The 19,146-nt window shown below is 36.9% G+C and overlaps 1 protein-coding gene across 5 annotated transcripts in view; it reads left to right on the forward strand.

Moving 5' to 3' along the window:
• Positions 1–19,146, forward strand: part of WDFY3 (WD repeat and FYVE domain containing 3) — a 278,975-nt gene that overhangs the window by 85,763 nt on the left and 174,066 nt on the right. For all 5 annotated transcript variants that reach the window (XM_023724712.1, XM_023724716.1, XM_023724713.1 and 2 more), the window contains exons 3-4: positions 136–346; positions 15,820–15,943. In XM_023724712.1, coding sequence (XP_023580480.1) covers positions 167–346; positions 15,820–15,943 — 304 coding nt within the window. In that variant the 5' untranslated portion in view covers positions 136–166. The remainder of the gene's footprint in view (positions 1–135; positions 347–15,819; positions 15,944–19,146) is intronic.

Genomic DNA, 19,146 nt, shown 5'->3' on the forward strand with positions numbered 1-19,146 from the left:
TCAAAATTAGCTTTGCCTCTGTCTTTTCTGTTTAAAGTAGAAAAATTCTCTTAAACAGAATTTTCTAATGTTTCAGACTGTTTATAAGCTCTCAAGATGATGGCATTTTGACTGTTCATTAACATCTTTCTGCAGGATTAGAAGTGTTTATCACCAGCCAGCCAAGATGAACATGGTGAAAAGGATCATGGGGCGGCCGAGGCAGGAGGAATGCAGCCCGCAAGACAACGCCTTAGGACTGATGCACCTCCGCCGTCTCTTCACCGAGTTGTGCCATCCTCCCCGGCACATGACTCAGAAGGAACAAGAAGAAAAACTGTACATGATGCTGCCAGTGTTTAACAGGGTAAGTCCCGGTTGTCAAGCACATGCCTTCCAGGTTAGTAGTAAGTCTCTGCTAGAAAATATTGATAGGATGTGTTAGTTTTTAAAAAGCTTGATGTTTTCTTTTCTTCCTTTCAATTTTCTACAAAGTAATGTGACTCCATGTGAGAACCGGGCAGAATGAATTAGTGAGACCTTCATTTCTAACAGATTAAAGGAAGACTGTGAGCATTTTTTAAAAATGTTTCTCTAATGGTAGAGTTTGGCAAGGGATGAACATTTATGGGACTTGAGTTATCTTTTAAAGTGATGACTTGTTGCACCGAAATGATGCTACTGCCTATGTTCTTTGTACACTTTAAGGAATCATCTCAGTTTGCTTTGTTATTTGGCTGGTTTTGTATGAGAGATTCTTTAAGAGGATAGTTACAGGCCATAAGGAGTCTAAATAGAGTTAATGTTTTAATATATTTTGTCAATTACATGTAACAGATTTGTTGGGTTTTTTTAATTACAATTTTCTTATTTTTATCAAAGTTATACAGGTACATAGTATAAAAGGTCAAATAGTTCTGAGGGATTATAGGTGCCCCACTCCTCTCCACTGTTAGTTGCAGTCACCACTTTCACCTCTTTCAGATTTTAAATAATATACTTTTACTACTGTGTCTTGATTATTCAGTTTTCATTGACTTCCTACGCTGGAATATGAGGATTCGCTTTCTTCCTCCCCATCTCCCCAAACGTACTTGCTGACACTCACTCATTCACACTGCCTTACTTGTTTTCCTCCCCAGATGATCATACTCATTTGTTTACTCTACTGACTGTCGTGTAAATATTATTCACAGATGAAGCTTGTAATATACTATGATTATTTTTCCATTGTTGTAGAACTGCTTTTCCCCAGACTTAATAACTGTCATAATTTCTGTCTTCCTTCCCCATGCCTCTGTCTCTTTCCCCAATCTCCTGTCAGTCACTCTCTCCCTCCCCATTTTTCTCTTCGTCAATCCATGCCCCACCCTGTCCTTTTCCTCCTACCTCTGTCTCTCCTTCTTTTCCCTATTTCTGTCTCTTTCTCCTTATCTCTGTTTCTCTGTCTTTGTCTCTTTCTCTCCCATGTCTGTCCCTCTGTCCCATTTCTCTGTCTCTGCCTCTTACCCCCTGTGTTTTTTTCCCCTCGTTGCTCCCCTTCCTGGTGTCTGTCTCCCTCAATTATGTCTTTCTCTTTCTCTCCTGTCTCTTCCTGTCCCCCATCTCTGACTTGCTACCTTTCCCCCATTCTCACTTGATCTCTATGTTGTTCTCTCTGTTAGTCTGTTTTTCTGTCTGAAAGTTTCTAGTTTCCTCTTTTTCTCCTCATTATTTTGAAATTCCACTGAGGCTTTGGGATGGACCTTTTTATTCTGAAAACTTGTACCCTTCAATTCTGTGCTGAGAAACTCCTAGATCCAGGGGAAGATTGATGAAAAGGACCTGCCCCCAGAGCCAACAGACAGAGAAAGCCTTCCCCTGGAGCTGGTGCCTTAAATTTGGACTTCTAGCCTCTGCGACTGTGAGAGAATAAATCTCTGTTTGTTAAAGCCATCCACCTGTGGTATTTGTTATAGTGGCACTAGATAGCTAAGACATTGACCATATCTTTTTTCCCCGTTTTTCATCTCTTTTCTTCTACTGATGAGATTTTTAAAATTCCATCCTTTGACTCTTCTACTTAATTTACGATATCAATGTTTTTACTTTTCCTTGAATCTTTTCTTGTTTTATTTTTTTAAAATGGCACAATATCTCCTTTCGTTCCTCTGATAATATTGAAGCTTTTTCTACTTTTCTTATGCTTCTCGTATTGTCTGTTTGTTCCAAGTTACTTTCTTTTTCCTTGTTTATATTATTTTTTTCATGTCAGAGGGGTCTTCAGATGTCTTGAGATAATTGTCTGTACATTCATATTTAAGGATGAGATATTAAAACATTGATTGGAAATTAATATATGCAGGGGTGGGACTTTTCAAGTGATAAGGTGTTCTGTTTAATTGGGGGATCCTTCATCCCTCAGTATCCTTAGGTCTTTTCTCCTGATGCATTGATATCCCAGGAGCAGGATTCTCTAATCTCCTGCTGGAAGCATATAAGCTTGACTGCTAGAGTTTTCTTAAAGCCAGGTTAAGAAACAAGGGCAGTGTCTCATGTTAAATGGGTAGACTTTTACTTAATCCCCGATTTTCACATATCAGTGCTCTTGTCCTCAGTTGGTATGATACCCCTGTTCATCCTCTGTAGGGAGTAGACCTCTGGTTGTCTACTGCACTAGGGAGGAGCAGTCAACCACCTGCGTAGTTTGAGAGCAGTAGTGTGGGGACCTCGATGCTCTTTTATTGTGTTCTGTTTTCAGCAGCATCTATACTCCTGCTTTCTGCAGTGCAGTGCCCTTTTGCCACCAAGTCCTGAGCCTTTCTGAAGTTCAGCTGCATTCCATCAAGCTTTTGAATTTCTCCCACTTGGGGTTTAGTTTCCTGTCTGCTAAATTAGTTACTACTTACCTACCTGCTTTATACTTTTTCCATATTTTTGCTGCTCTCATCTCTTGTGTTACTATCTTTTTTTCCTGTAGCTTTATTCTTTTTTCTTACTAATTTAATATCATTCCAGTGTGAAATCATGAAGTGATTGAAAACACAAGCATTCAACTCAACACATTTAACTGGAATTTATGTTGGATTTTCTGTACCTTTCAAAATCGGGCATGTGTCTTTATTATCAACCATTAAGGAAACTAGTGGTCTGAAAGTTTTAGCAGACAGTTGAAACTTAAGCTTGCAGTTCAATGGAAACCAAGCTAGCACATAAATGCTTATTTTTTCTGTAATGTTACTTATTGTACAAGCCTCAGTTCTGGCCCCTGGGAATAGGAAACTTTAAAGTCCAGAGAAGGAAAAAAAAAAAAAAAAAGAGGATGTATAATTCCTTCCCTTCTCCTAAGTACAAATTTATGTGTAGGAAATTGTATAGAATACTCAAATTTTTTCTCTTCAAAATCACATCTTTTTTTGTAAACCCTTCTTACCTTTTAATATTGTTTCTTTGGCTTCAACTGCCCTAATGCTGCTTCAGACTTCCAAGTACTGTACGTCAAATAACTGTATATTCTTTTATATTCCATCCCCACATTCAAACTCCTAAACACTCAATCTAGCTTAATCAGATAGGTATTAAGGGGAGAAATAACCTGAATTAACACAATTTATTATACACATTTTTGGAAAGATTAAGTACCTTCTTATTGTCCCAGAGATATTTGTATTTTGGGAAGGAGACTCTTCTTTATTTATTCTTTCAAATGCAACTTTTATTGATAGTTTTTTAGAGTAGGTAACTTAGTATTGTGACAGCAGGTAGGGCTTTATGGGAAGACCATTTGGGTAACAGGTGAGAGCTCTACTTAAGAGATTGACCCATGAATTAGAGTTCTTAAGTGGCTCTGCAGTCGCATTTTATTGGTTCATTGGTTGAGCTCCTTTAAAAGAAATTAACTAATGGGGACTTAAACAAAATAGAAAGTTTATTTTTCATGTAGAAGTCCAAGCTGATAGATGTTCCAGGGAACTAGATACCTCTCCTCCACAAGGTCACTTTTTATCTTGCTCACTCTGCCATCTCTTCCTCATCTGCGTGGTAAAGCTGGCTCCCACCATGTCTGCTTGGAAGATCAAGGGCTAACCAGTAATGAGTTCCTGTGAACTTGATTCTGACTCATAACAACCCCATGTGTGTCAGAGTAGAGCTGTGCTCCATAGGGTTTTAAATGGCTGTGATCTTTTGGAAGAAGATCACCAGGACTTTCTTCTGAGTCACCTCTGGGTAGACTCGAACCTCTAACCTTTCAGTTAGCAGCAGAGTGTATTAACTGTTTGTATCACCCAAGGACTCCCAATCAAGGGCTACCAGCTTCTCATTAAGGTCGCAAGCCACAATTTACCCACTGCATTTCCACTCTGGCTGCCATGGAGAGAATAGACCAGGAGGGGGGTGGGTAATGAAAATAGGGTGACATTTAAGAGGTGTAATAGGGTATTAACAGTGAAGGTGAAAGAGAGTTGGACAAACTTGAAGTATGTATTAGAAGTACAGTCAGACAAGGCCGGTGGAAGCTGAGGAAGGTAGACTTCAAGGATGTTTCTTAAGGTTTTCTCTTGAGCAGCTGGCTGTGAGGCAGTTTTTATTACCATTAGCTGAGATGGTGAGAGATGACCAGTGCTAGAACTAAAGTAGCAGTCCTGAGGAATGAAAAGAATAGTATTGGTAGATTGCAAGTATTTCACTAGTACTCAGTAGGGAGATGGGAACTAGGGGTAGTTTTGGAAGTGACCACGTTCAGATCATCATGAAAACTGTGGAACTGGATTGAATTCCTCAGGAGAATAAGTAGAATAGAAAGAAGGTCTAGATTAACTAGACCTATATTTATTAGATATATGTATTAGAACTCTAACAACCTGGTTGTGGCAAGTAGAAAAGAGGGAATCAGTAAAGGAGACTAAGGAGGGTTTAGAGTTATGTTGAAGAATGAAATAGAGTTTCAAGAGGGAGGGAGAAGTCAACATTATTAAATGATGGCAAGATCAGATGAGCCAGAGAAGTGGAAATGTTCATCGAATTTGACAGTTAGGTTATTTGTTGTTGTTGTTGTTATGTGCCGTCGAGTCAGTTCCGACTCAGTAGCTACCCTATTGGACAGGGTAGAACTGCCCTATAGGGTTTCCAAGGAGCAACTGGTGGATTTGAACTGCTGACCTTTTGATTAGCAGCTGAGCTCTTAACCACTACATCACCAGGGCTCTTTTAGATTATTGGTGAGAACTATTTTACATGAGTGCTAAGAGCAAATGCCTGATTGCACTGGGTATGGGAATGAATTATAAGTGCAGAAGTACAGACAGAATATAGATGTCTTTCAAGAACTCAGAGGATGTAAGCAGGGGCAGAGACCAATAACTACATAAGATAGGGAGGCAGACTTTTTCCCCCCAGAAGGGGATACACTTCATAAAGTAGTGGTCATAGAATTTTTTACAATGTTGATCTAGGAATAAATTTATATGGAAACCATGTTAGATTTGGTTTGCTTTTAGTCTGTTTTAATTGCTCTTTGCCCATGAGAAATGGAGTTTTAAAATCAACATGCCATTTTATAACGTTTAATGGTCATATAAAGATGAACAAATTATGACCTTCAGTTTCTCAGCTGTAAAATGAGAATAAGAATATCTGCTTTGTGGGGTTGTTAGGGAGATTAAATTAGATAATGTACCTAAAGCATTTAACAAATGTTTGTCCTCAGGAACTTGTATCTATTATTGTTACTGTATTAAAAAAAATTAATACGAAAGAATTTGCTAATTTTTCAGTTAATGTATTACTCAGATCAAGCTAAAGGCTAATGTTGACAGTACTGTGAAGTGGAAACGGTAGACTATACATAATCCACATTTGTTTCCTTGTTTCTTCATTTGTTCTGTTACTGTGCATTCACTGAGTCAGTCGATGAACTTGTGTCAAACAAGTACGTTTTGTATCATACATACACTGTGCTCTATGTTGGAGTTTCTGAGATAAGATCCAGTCTCTAATCTTGCGATGCTGAAGTAAAATGGGGAAGATAAGCACATAATTCTGTTGGGGAAGATATAAGCAGATAAACAGATAATAAAATAATGAAAAAATTTTTTCATTTCTTTGTTGTAATGAAACCCATGTGTTATTGGTCACTACAGATGAGTAAATAAGCACACCTGGGTAAGCCTGTACTTACCTTGTTTACTGGGTAATCTGCCCTTGTCAGGGATTGTAAATTTGAAAGGAGGCTTTAATTCCACAGGAAGGTGCTGTGGGGTTAGGAGAGAGATGCCAGCCATACCTAGAAGCAGAAACTTTGATGTGGTGAAAAATGTGAAATTGTTGATCTGGTAAGCAAGTTAAGCACTGGGTTTATTTTGCCTATTAGGTAATCTGCCCCTGCAGCAGGCTAAGGATAAACGTGGAGAATATGCATGTTTAATGAAAGAAGGGTATCCCATAAAGGATACAGAATAGTAGCTGGCCAATGAAAGTCCAAAAAGAATCAGCAAAGGGCGGTGTTATAAGCACTCCAGAGATTAAAGTTTCAGGTTGGAGGAGTGCAGTCAACAGCTCTTAGAACTGATTTGCCAGTTTAGAGGTCACTAGAATGGGGAAAGAAGCCCTGGTGGCGCAGTGGCTAAGCGCTCTATCAGGAGTTCAAACCCACCAGCTGTTCCATGGGAGAAGGATGTGGTGTTCTGCTTCCGTAAAGATTAACCCGTTGCCATTGAGTTGATCTCAACTCAGTGACCCTATAGGACAGAGTAGAACTGTCCCTTGGTTTCCAAAGCTATGGAATCTTTATGGAAGCTGACTGGCACATCTTTTTTGTTTCTTTTTTTTTTAATTTTAATGTCATAATGTGCTATTGGCTACTGAAGAGGTTGAGATCATTTCCTTCTCACAGACTTTATGAACATTTGCAAGGGAACAGTAGTGTTTAGAATAGTTGGGGCAATTGTTCTTCTCAGCTGTTAACATGAATTAATATATAATGCCCTGCATATGTATCCCATGCATTTCTTTAGTTAAGCTTTCACAGGCAATTAAGAAGGTGAGTCTTAGGCTAGAGAATCTTACAAATATTAGGCTAAAAAAGATGCTTTAGTGATTATTCTGTATCTGCTTATATACTGTTTGACTTAGTTCTCTTATGTTCTTTGTTACCATAAGTCTTATTAACTAATTCTTCCAAATCAGAAGTTTTTAATTGGCTGTTTAAAAGCACATGTATATGCATTGCTTTAAACATCTAATATAGTGAGTGATTTGAATATTATAAAGGTTCAGTAAACTCTAACTAATGAAAAGATAGGAAGTTATTTCTCTACCATTACAGATCAGTTGCTTTGTGACCGGTTTAAAAATATATAAATTATATTCATTTGAATATCATTGACAAACTAAAATTGTCTTTAGATAAGAAATCATTTCCATTAAATTTAGAAATAGACGTTTAATGCTTAACTATTTGTGCATGATCATGTTCCACCAGTGAGAAATAGCTTTGATAAATGAATAGCTCAGTATGGCTCTAGAACCAATTGGATCCTACAGTGATTGCTAAAAATGAATTGTAGTGTTGGTTTTTGAGGTTATTTTATTTGTGCTAAACGACAAATAAACCATATTATTGTGCTACATAGGCATCTGTTTATAGAATAGTTTTTAAAAGATGCTAATCTGATTAAGCACAGTGTTATTTCAATGTGTGATTTTTGCCTTTAAGAGAAACGGATTGGCAAATGGCACACCTTGGGTCCTCTTTCTGGGCCAGGTCTCATGCTGGGTTTTTCAAGTGCCTCCTTTAGTCTTCATCACAGTCCTGCAATGAAGCTACTGTTAGCCTCCTTCACACTGACTCTCAAACTGAAAGATGATGGTGGAGTCTGAGAACAGCTTATCAATTATTATTTAAAATAATTAACCTGTAGTCCTAAGAGCAAAACTTTATAGAAAATATACTTGGTTTAAACTTATTAAAAAATAAATAGCATTTTAGTCATCTAAAACTTCATTAATTGCCACTGTTAATTAACCTTGGTATATGTTGCCGTACCTTGTTGTATATTTTAAAATATGGTCTTTACTAACCAAATCTTCTTTTAGAAACTCCTCTTGTTTCTTTTAACATATTTCCAATATATGTGTGAGAAGCAACTAAGTTGAATACAGTATTTTTTTTTTTTTCCTACTTCCTGTTAAGGAAGTTCCAGCATTCTTTTTTTTCTTTAAATTGTACTTTAGATGAAGGTTTACAGAACAAATAGTTTCTCATTAAACAGTATACATATTGTTTTATGACATTGGTTCACAATCCCACGAAATGTCAACACTGTCCCTTCTCATCCTTGGATTCCCTATTACTAGCTTTCCTGTCCCTCCTGCCTTCTAATGCTTGTCCCCAGGCTGTTGTGTCTCATTAGTCTCATTTTGTTTTATGGGCCTGTCTAATCTTTGGCTGAAGGGTGAACCTTGGGAGTGACTTCATTATTGAGCTAAAAGAATGTCCGGGGGCCATACTCTTAGGGTTTCTCCAGTCTCTGTCGGATCAGTAAAGTCTGGTCTTTTTTTGTGAGTTAGAATTTTGTTCTACATTTTTCTCCAGCTCTGTCTGGACCCTCTGTTGTGATCCCTGTCAGAGCAGTCAGTCAGTGGTGGTAGCCGGGCACCATCTAGTTGTACTGAACTCAGTCTGGTGGAGGCCATGGTAGTTGTGGTCAGTTAGTCCTTTGGACTAATCTTTCCCTTATATCTTGTTTTCTTCATTCTCCCTGCTCCCGAAGGGGTGAGACCAGTGGTGTGTCTTTGATGGCTGCTCACAGACTTTTAAGACCCCAGATGCTACTCACCAAGGTAGAATGTAGAACAGTTTCTTTATAAACTGTGTTATGCCAGTTAAGCTAGATGTTCCCTGACACCAGGGTCCTTACAGCCCTCTGCCCAGCAATTCAGTCCCTCAGGGAGTTTGGATGTGTTTATTGAGCTTCCATGACCTTGCCTTGTACAAGTTGTGCTGGCTTCCCCAGTATTGTGTACTGTCTTACCCTTCACCAAAGTTACCACTTACCTATTTTCTATTTAGTGTCCCCCCGACCCCTCTCATCCCTCATAACCATCAAAGATGGTTTCTTTTTATGTGTAAACCTTTTCATGAGTTTTTATAGTAGTGGTATCATACAATATTTGTCTTTTTGTGATTGACTTATTTCATTCAGCATAATGTCCTCCAGATTCATCCATGTTATGAGATGCTTCAAAGATTAATCATTGTTCTTTATCATTGTGTAATACTCCATCGTGTGTATGTACTATATCGTTTGTTTATCCATTCATCTATTGATGGGCATCTAGGTTGTTTCCATCTTTTTGCTATTGTGAACAATGCTGCAGTGAACATGGGTATGCATATGTCTATTCATGTGACGGGTCTTATTTCTCTAGGATATATTCCTAGGAGTAGGATTGCTGCATTGTATGGTATTTCTATTTCTAGCTTTCTAAGGAAGCGCCATATTGTTTTCCAAAATGGTTGTATCAGTTTGCATTCCCACCAGCAGTGCATAAGAGTTCCAATCTCTCCACAGCCTCTCCCAACATTTGTTATTTCCAGTTTTTTTGATTCATGCCAGTAATGCCAGGGTGAGATGGTATCTTGTTGTGGTTTCGATTTGCATTTCTCTAATGGCTAGTGATCACAAGCATTTCCTCATGTCTCTGTTGGTCGCTTGAATGTCTTCTTTGGTGAAGTGTTCATTCCTGTCCTTTGCCCATTTTTTAATTGGATTATTTGTCATTTTGTTGTAGAGGTGTTGGATTTTTTTGTAGATTTTAGAGATTAGACCTTTGTCTGACTTGTAATGTCCAAAAATTTTTTCTGTTTGTAGGTTCTCTTTTTATACTCTTGGTGAAGTCTTTTGATGAGCATAAGTGTTTAATCTTTAGAAGATCCCAGTTATCTAGCTTATCTTCTGGAGTTTGTGTGTTGTTGGTTATGGTTTGTATCCTGCTAATGCTGTGTATTAGGGCCTCTAGCATTGATCCTATTTTTTATTCTATGAACTTTATAGTTTTGGGCTTTATATTTAGATCTTTGATCCACTTTGAATTAATTTTTATATATAATGTGAGGTGTGGGTCCTGTTTCATTTTTTTTGCAGCTGGACGTCCAGTTTTGCCAACACTGTTTGTTAAAAAGACTGTCTGTTCCCCATTTGATGGACTTTGGGCCCTTGTCGAAGATCAGGTGACTAGGTGGATGGATTTACATCTGGGTTCTCAATTCTATTCCGTTGGTCAATGTATGTGTCATTGTACCAGTACCAGGCTGTTTTGACTACCTAGCTGTGTAGTAGATTCTGAGGTCATGTATTGTGAGTCCTCCTACTTTTGAATACAGTATTTTTTAATTGTCCCTTGCGAGTGACCTTTACTTGTTTAATTAATGGCTTTAGAGGGAGGACACTAAAGTTTGGAACCAAATGAGTGACAGAGCAGGAATCAAAAAAATGAACTGTTTTGTTACAGTTTTTTTAGTTATTACATAATATCAATATAATTGATACTGGAAAACATGGCTTAGGTCTGTGCAACAAAGTTCTTTTTAAAGTCGCCCCTAAAGTAGTCATTACTGAAGAAGCTGGATACTTACAGGCCACACCCAGAGCTGATGGGAATGCAGGTTTTCATAAGGCAGGTGTATCCCAAAAAGAGGAGAGAGAATGGGACTGAGCTAGTCATTTTCCATTTCTCCTTCCCTAAGTTGGTGGTCCTTCTTAGAAACAAGAGTATACATTGTTTCCCTAATTATTAATATTAATCAATGAAAAAATCTTAACTGATTTACAATATGAAATAATGAAATTACATCTTCATTATTAATTTTTTAATCTGTTAATTATAGCAAATTATCTAAAGACTAATGATGGTCAGTACTTTGTAACACAATTTTACCTATTAACATTTAGGAATATAAGGCTCCATTTTGGAAACTTAAAAAAAATCCAACTATGTTTTCCTTTAGTAGTCATAGTTAATGAAGTTTTACTGAATAGTATTATCTAACAACCAATATACATTGAGCGACTTCTTCATGCGAGCAGTGATGCCATTAATTTGTTCTCTCTGGGTATGCCAGAAATATTTAGTTAAGGAGATGCCAGGAACTTCCCAGAAATTTAGATAGATATTTAAAATGGCCCTTCTAAAAACAAGCCAAACCCTGCTTTTCCCTCTAAAGGTGGGAAACTGTAAAATTACAGTGATAGAGTTCATGAGAAGTTTGAGACAACATAGTACTGAGTGATTAAGAGCATAGTTTGGAGTCAGGGAGAGCTAGTTTTAAATTCTGTCTGTTAGCACCTGCTGGCTTAAGTCATTTAACATCTCCCACCTTCAATTTCCTCATCTCTAAGATAGGGATACTAATTACACCTACTATATAGGGTTTTATGAGAGTCACATGACATGTTAAGTATTTGAATAGTGCTAGGCCCATTTTAAGTGCTCAATGTTTGATAATTATTGTTATTTTTATTGCATTTCCTAAAAGCACTTTTGTTCCCCGTTACTGCTTGTGTATAGTCCCTGGGTAGCACAGATGGTTTGTGCTTGGCTGTTAATTAGAAGGTTGGCTGTTGGAACCCATCCAGTGGTGCCACAGAAGAAAGGCCTGGCAATCTGCTCCCGTAAAGATCACAGCCAAGAAAACCCTATTTCATCTGAGATGTGAATAATCATATATCTATTATAGAATCAATGCTTTTGAGCTCAATGTGTTACCAGTTCTCTTGCCCAGCTCTTTCTTGACAGATGAGATAACTTAGAACAAGAAAATTTGACCAGTAGTCCCTGAAGGTGAGAAGTAGAATTCAAGTCCCATGCTCCATGCTCCAACCCGAATGACACACGTTTAAGTGCATGATCAAAATGTTGTATATTTTCAAGAAATAGCACTATTTGTTGAAGGTGATGAATACATACTAAAATTTTTAGATTTAATTATTGAAGTCAATCACAGAAAAATCTGCCCTTTGCTAGTCTGTATATTCAGAATTACCTGAAAGTCAAATTCATGATTTAGTTCCTGTGCCTCTCCAACCTTATCTTGTACCTTTTTTCCTATTATTTGAGAACAAGCAAAAAATAAATAAATAAATAAACGATCCAGGCAAGGGTTCTGATTTTTCAATTATTCAAAAGCCTTCTCTGGGAAGAAGGGGAATTCTGACAAAGCAAAAAATAAATAAATAAATTAATTAATTAATTAATTTAAAAAAGAGGCTTCACTAGCCGGTTTTTAATTCTTCAGCCCCCTCAGTCTCATTTCCACTTTAAAGTCTTCACAGTTGCTCTTCTTACTGCCTGGACGACTCTTCCCTTGGCTCTTCGTTTTGTGAGTTTTTCTCATCATACAGTTTCATCCTTTGGTATCAGTGTCATTTCCTCAGAATGGCTTTTGCTAGCAACCCTTCTCCCCTCCCATTTCCTCAGAGATGCTCTCCTGACAACCTTTTTCCCATCCCCAGGCATTCTCTTTCAGTTACGCTGTTTTATACGGTGCAGCCTGTGAGAGCCAGAGCTTGGAACTCGACGCGACTGCCTTGTTTTTCTGGGTCTCTCAAGTTTTCTGCCTTTGACAGGGTGCAGTGTTATCTATCACTTTCCTATCACTCATTTTACTGGAAATTGTTTAAGTTTTCTTTCTCTGAAAGGTTTCCGCCTTACACACAGGTTCCAGTTTTTACAGGTTTTACTGTACTGCCTTCATAACACACATCACTATCTGAAATTATTTTAAGTTTTAAATTAATTTGTTTAATGTTTATATAAAATGTAAACTGTATGAGCACATGAATTGTATTTGTTAACCTTTGTATTTATGGCTCTTAGAACTTTGCTTGGCATGCAGTAGAAGGTTTTTAAATATTTGTGAGTGAATAAATGAAAGAATAAATTGATCAATAGTGTTGGCTCACTACACTTTAGGTTCACTACACTACACTAAAAGTTGGTTATTCCAAAACAACAACATTTGTTCATTTCATTTTAGCAAATAGGACATAGTCCTATTTTTTCTATAGTACACCCTCTCCTCACTTGCTGACATGATTAGGTTCCAAAGATCAGTCGTTATGTGGAATTGGTATTAAGCAAAAATGGATGACCACATCGCATCACAAAATGGAGGATGACTACATCATTATGCAACTGCCAAATCACATCATTACTAAACTGCCAGACCACTGAGAATCATGGCCCAGCCAAGTCAACACATAACCTTAACCATCAAAGCCAGCATTAATCTTACCTCGCAGCTCGGCATTTGTTGCTGTTTGTTACTGCCAGATATACGTCGTTAATGGACAAAATAGTCAGATAGTAGATTTTTTACCCTTGTAGTAAAAGCGAAATGTCGGATAATGAGATAGTAAGTGAGGAGAAGATGTATTGATTTTGGATTGGCTAGTTCAAGCAAAATTTATCTTTTGAAAAAAAGTTGTATGGAAATAAAGCAGCGAATATCAAAATTTGTCTGAAAAGTTAATCGCATTTTCTAGAGTGTATTATTTACCCAGCGTGAAGACTGCTTGAATAACCATATCCTTACACTGTGTAAGAAGTGAGCTGTTTATTTTGTGAAATTGTCTCAACTCTTAGGAATAAAGTATAGATCAGTATACTCTGGGTAATAGGAATATTTGTCTACTTAATTCTGAATCAGTTTGACCTGATAAAAAAGGCTTAATCATTGTCTAAGCAAATATAGAGCTGTTTTATAAACACCATCCCTGAATAGCTAAACGCTCACTATGAGTGGAGGTAGAATGGCTGTCTGTTCAACCATGTGTCATTTTTAAGCTTCTCAGTTTTTATCTAAGAGATCAGTTCTGTCTCCACGGTATTTTTTGTTAAAGCATGTGGGTCTTATTTAACATGCACCATAGGTTATCTGTAAACCAAAAACCAAAGCCATTGCCATCTAGTTGATTCTGACTCATAGGTACCCTATAGGACAAAGTAGAACTGCCCCATAGGTTTTCCAAGGCTGTAAATCTTTACGGAAGCAGACTGCCACACCTTTCTCTCACAGAGCAGCTGGCAGGTTGAACCACAGACTTTTTGGTTAACAACTGAGCACTTTAACCACTGTGCCACCAGAACTCCTTGGTTATCTGTAAGCATACAACATTTATCAAAATCTCTGCCAAAAAAAAAAAAGGGAAGAATTTTAAAAAAATACTGTCTGTTTGTTTTGAGATAAATAAAAGTCCTTCTATATCAAGTTCATAAACAGAACTGAGTATCTGGACAAAAGCATACTCCTGTAGAATTGCTTTATTGTTTGTTTGTATCTTCAGCTTAATTTGAAGGAGATTATAAGAAACATATTGTGATAGTTGAGTAACATGATGAACATAATGTCACTGAACTGTATGTGTGAAGATTGTCAAATGGAAAATGCATTGTTACCCATATATTTACCACAATTAAAAAAAATAGTTGGAATTAAAGATTGTCTATTATAAGGCTGTAAGAAAAATATTATCTATTATAAGGATATTCTTTATTATGTCCTTTAATTAGAATAATTGCAAGAAATTATTTATATTATGGTATGATGAATAAAACTACTTCCTTAAATGTTTTATTTTTATCCTAAGAACATTGTGAGCCATGTAATTGACAAGGTTTCCTCTTTCGCATATTTGAGCCAAATTGGTGGCCAAAGTATGACAAATATAGAGGTCTTTTTGATCTTTTATTTTTATTTAGTCTTTTTCTTAGTTCATCATCCTAGCCTTGGTTTTTTTGTTTGTTAATTTGTTTTGTTTTCATTCTTACTTATAATTTATGTTCTCATGTTGTAGTTTGTGTGTTCTTAAATGCCTCCTCCATGCTCTCAGAATTTGGTCGTGGTGGCAGGCAGTGTATAGACAAACAAACATATTTAGTGAGCATCCCTATGAAAGGCAGGGTGCTAGCTTGCTAGAGAATACAAAGGTGAATAAGTTATCTTCCCTGCCTTTGTAGTGTCACTGGACCAGACAATAAGGATAAAAAGTACTGTGTAATCAGTATTATAATTGAAAGGTAATGTAAGAGCTTTGGAAGACAGAATTTCCTTTCAGCTATAAAGAGCAGTCTTTGAAACAAAATTTCAGGATGCATCTAGGTACATAGCCAATATAATGCCATTTCTTTCCTATGTCGGTCCAGGTTTCATGTTCTTATTCTCTTTATTGAACCCAAACTGGTTTTTCTTTTAGGAATTATTTATTCTAAAGTTCATTTGTCTTAGCCTTTTAAAAAACAAGTTTATTTCATAACTTTCCCATTTACTTTTCCCCTTTGAAATGTTAATTTTTATTTTTATCAAGGTAAAATGAGTACATGGTTCTAAAATTAAAATAGTGCAGTGTTACAGTGCACCTTTGTTTCTAACTCCCTTGTGTCAAATACCTTAAACTCTGCCACTTACCACCATATTTCCAAATAACCTACTGACACTATTTCTTTTTTGTGTTTTTGAAGGTTACTTTTTTTTTATTGTGATAAATATATATGTAACAAATAATTTGACATTTCATTAGTCTTCACATGCACATTAATTATTCAGATTTTACAGATAAAACAGTTAACTTTTTTAGACTTCATTTATTTAGTCATTCATTCAGCAAATTGTTTAATATCTATAAGGAAATGTGGCTAGACTTGTGATTTATTGACTTGTATCTTAAACATATCATTCAGATCCAATGCAGCTAGGTAAGTGTGCTTTTTTAACTTGATTCTCAAGTCATAACACTTTGAAACACACAGAATTTTTTAAAATATTGAAAGTACTTCATTAAAAATGCTTTTTTTTACCCACAGGTTTTTGGAAATGCTCCGCCAAATACAATGACAGAAAAATTTTCCGATCTTCTGCAGTTCACAACACAAGTCTCACGACTGATGGTGACAGAAATTCGAAGGAGAGCATCAAACAAATCCACAGGTTTTTTTTTTTTTTTTAATTGTGCTTTAGGTAAAGGTTTACAGAGCAGTTTAGTCTCTCATTAAACAATTAATACACATATTGTTTTGTGACATTGGTTGCCAAACCTGCAACATGTCAATACTCTCCCCTTTTCAACCTTGGATCCCTTTTTCCACTTATCCAGCTCTTCTGTCCCCTCCTGCCTTCTTGTCCTTGTCCCTGGGCTGATATGCCCATTTATTGTCTACATGGTTGAACTACGTGTATTATTGTTTGTTTTATACACCTGTTTAGTCTTTGAATGAAGGGTGAACCTCAGGAGAGACTTCAGTATTTAGTTAAAAGGGTGTCCAGGAGCCATACTCTCGGGGTTTCTCCAGTCTCTGTCAGACCAGTAAGTCTGGTCTTTTTTTGTGAATTTGAACTTTATTCTATATTTTTCTGCAGCTCTGTCTGGGACCCTCCATTGTGATCTCTGTCAGAGCATTCGGTGGTAGTAGCCGTGCACCATCTAATTGTGCTGGAGTCAGTCTGGTGGAGGCTGTGATAGTTGTGGTCCATTAGTTCTTTGGACTAATCTTTCCCTTGTGTCTTTGGTTTTCTTCACTCTCCCTTGCTCCAGACGGAGTGGGATCAGTAGAGTATCTTAGATGGCTGCTAACACGCTTTTAAGATTCCAGACACTACTTACCAAAGTAGGATGTAGAACATTTTCTTTATCAACTGTGTTATGCCATTTGAGCTAGATGTTCCCCTAGACCATGGTCCCCAGCCCTCAGCCCAGTAATTCGGTCCCCCAGGGAGTTTGGATGTGTCAATGAAGCTTCTGTGACTTTGCCTTGGTCAAGTTGTGCTGATTTCCCCAGTATTCTGTAACATCTTACCCTTCACCAAAGAAATCCACAGGTATTTTTATAGAAGCCAGCAAAACCCAGTGTATTTAAATGAACAGTTCTGTAGAAGTGCTATCAAAATGACATACAAAGTAGACATGGTTCTAAGCAGTTACTAATCGCTGTTTCTGTTTTTACAGTCACATTCTTCTATTGACTTCATTGTTTTCATGGCTACTCTTCTTGGACCACCACAGCCCCTCCCCATAACTCCCTTAACCAGTTGCCATTGAGTTCATTCCAACTCATAGTGACCCCCACGTGTGTCAGATTAGAAGTGTGTTCCATAGGGTTGGTTTCCAATATCACATTTTTTGGGAGTACATCACCATGTTTTTTTTCTGAGCCACCTTTAGGTGAACTCAACCCTCCAGCCTTTTGATTAGTAACTGACCATGCTGTTTGTAACACGCAGGGACTGCATTCAACACTGATTATCGAGCCAATTCTTTCTGAATAAAATTCAAATTCCTTAGCATGCCATTCAAAGCAAATCCATTATACAGACATATATATATATTTTCTTGTTTCCTTTTCTGTATTTCAGATAAACTGAGCTGCTCGTAATCCCCAAACATGTCTGTGCTCCTGTTTCTGTCCTTTACTTAGGCTGCTTCACCTAGGAAAGAGAATCTTCCCCCATCTCAGTATGTCTAAATCCTCCTAACTTGAATTAAATCGTACTTGCTTGACAGATGCTTCTCGACTCCCTTAATCAAAAAAAATTTTCTCTTCTGATTTACAGAGAGAGTAGCTCTTTGTATATCGTTTGTCTCTTAACTTTGTGAGTGGTGTTTGTTTGCCTTCCTGTTAGACGATAAGCTGCTTTGGGGTCTTTATATAACCTATAATCCTTACCATACTCCTTTACATAATAGTAGAGTTTAATAAATGTGGCATGAATATTTTTATTCATAAGTAGATAGTTTGAAACATCATAAAGTATCATCCCTTTTAATGACAATTAAAATAAGCTCTTACTTTAAACTACCACCTATCTTCTTCTAGGTTAATTAGCAGTATATTTGTGGGATCTCATCTTTATTTTGTTTTTGCTTTGTTGTTGTTTCAGTTTTGTAAATAGCTGTCTAATAGCTTTCTTATTGAAGCATTAGCTTGAGAAATTGATGATTTAAGTGCTGGTTTTGGTGTCATCTTGGAAAATCACTTACCTTTTTCAACTCATCAAATTATTATTTTTCCAATAATCAGAGTAATGCTTTTGTTATATAATCTTATTTTTTAATTTTGTTAACAGGGTCTTTTGCACAGCAAAAATTTTTGGTTTTGATAAAGTTCAATTTATCATTTTTAATTTTTTTATTTTTACAAATTATACAGGCAGTTAAGTTTTTTATTTTATTTTTATAAGTTATATAGGCATTAACTCAAAAAACCAGGCGCATAGCTTTGGAGTTGATTCCAGCTTATAGCAGCCCTATAAGACAGAGTAGAACTGTCCCTTAGAGTTTCCAGGGAGTGGCTGGTGGATTCAAACTGCTGACCTTTTGGTTAGCAGCCTATCTCTTAACCACTGTGCCATCAGGGCTCCAAAACCTAAGTGCCTATATAACCTATCAGTAGCTCCCCGTTACCATCCTAGTCCCCATTACTCACTCCTGAGAGGCACTTTTAGCTCTCTTAGTATTTACCTCTATATCTCTAAATAAGCCGCTTACAATATGAACTCTTGATTTTTTCAGATTCAGATGTCTTTTGACTTCCCACAATAGAAAACAAGACTTTTACTCTTAAGCTCATCATTACCACCCACAGATGCGTACTTCCTGTACCCCTAAATATAGTTGTCATAATTTTGATTAGATCAATATTTAGTATTATTGTGACCATGAAAACATTCTAAGATGAACTGTGTAGTGTGCTATGATTACCTTTCCTTTTTTGAAAACCATCTGCCCCATCTCCTTTGGAGTTATAATTGCCTTGGTTTTTTTTTTTCCACTAGTTTTCTACATTTTTATCACAAATTCATCTCCCACTCCCCTGTTTTTCTGAATGTCTTCTCAATATGATTGAGTATATCAGGTGTTTTTACCAGTTTCATCTTCTTGGAAGTAGCTCTTCCAGAACCTTCTGACCTACTTTAATCTGTAGTAGTTGCATGGCTGTCATTTTGTATCTCCATTCACATCATCTTGGGGATGCCTTCCACTTACGTGGGTTGATCCTCTGTTTCGTATCCCCTTCTTTGCTGTCCTTTTTTCTTTTTTAATTTTAATTGTACTTCAAGTGAAGGCTTACAGAACAAATAGTTTCTCATGAAACAGTAGTACACATATTGTTTTATGACATCGGTTAACAACCCCA

The sequence above is a fragment of the Trichechus manatus genome, unplaced genomic scaffold (assembly GCF_000243295.1).
Source record: "Trichechus manatus latirostris isolate Lorelei unplaced genomic scaffold, TriManLat1.0 scaffold00257, whole genome shotgun sequence".
Classification (NCBI taxonomy): domain Eukaryota; kingdom Metazoa; phylum Chordata; class Mammalia; order Sirenia; family Trichechidae; genus Trichechus; species Trichechus manatus.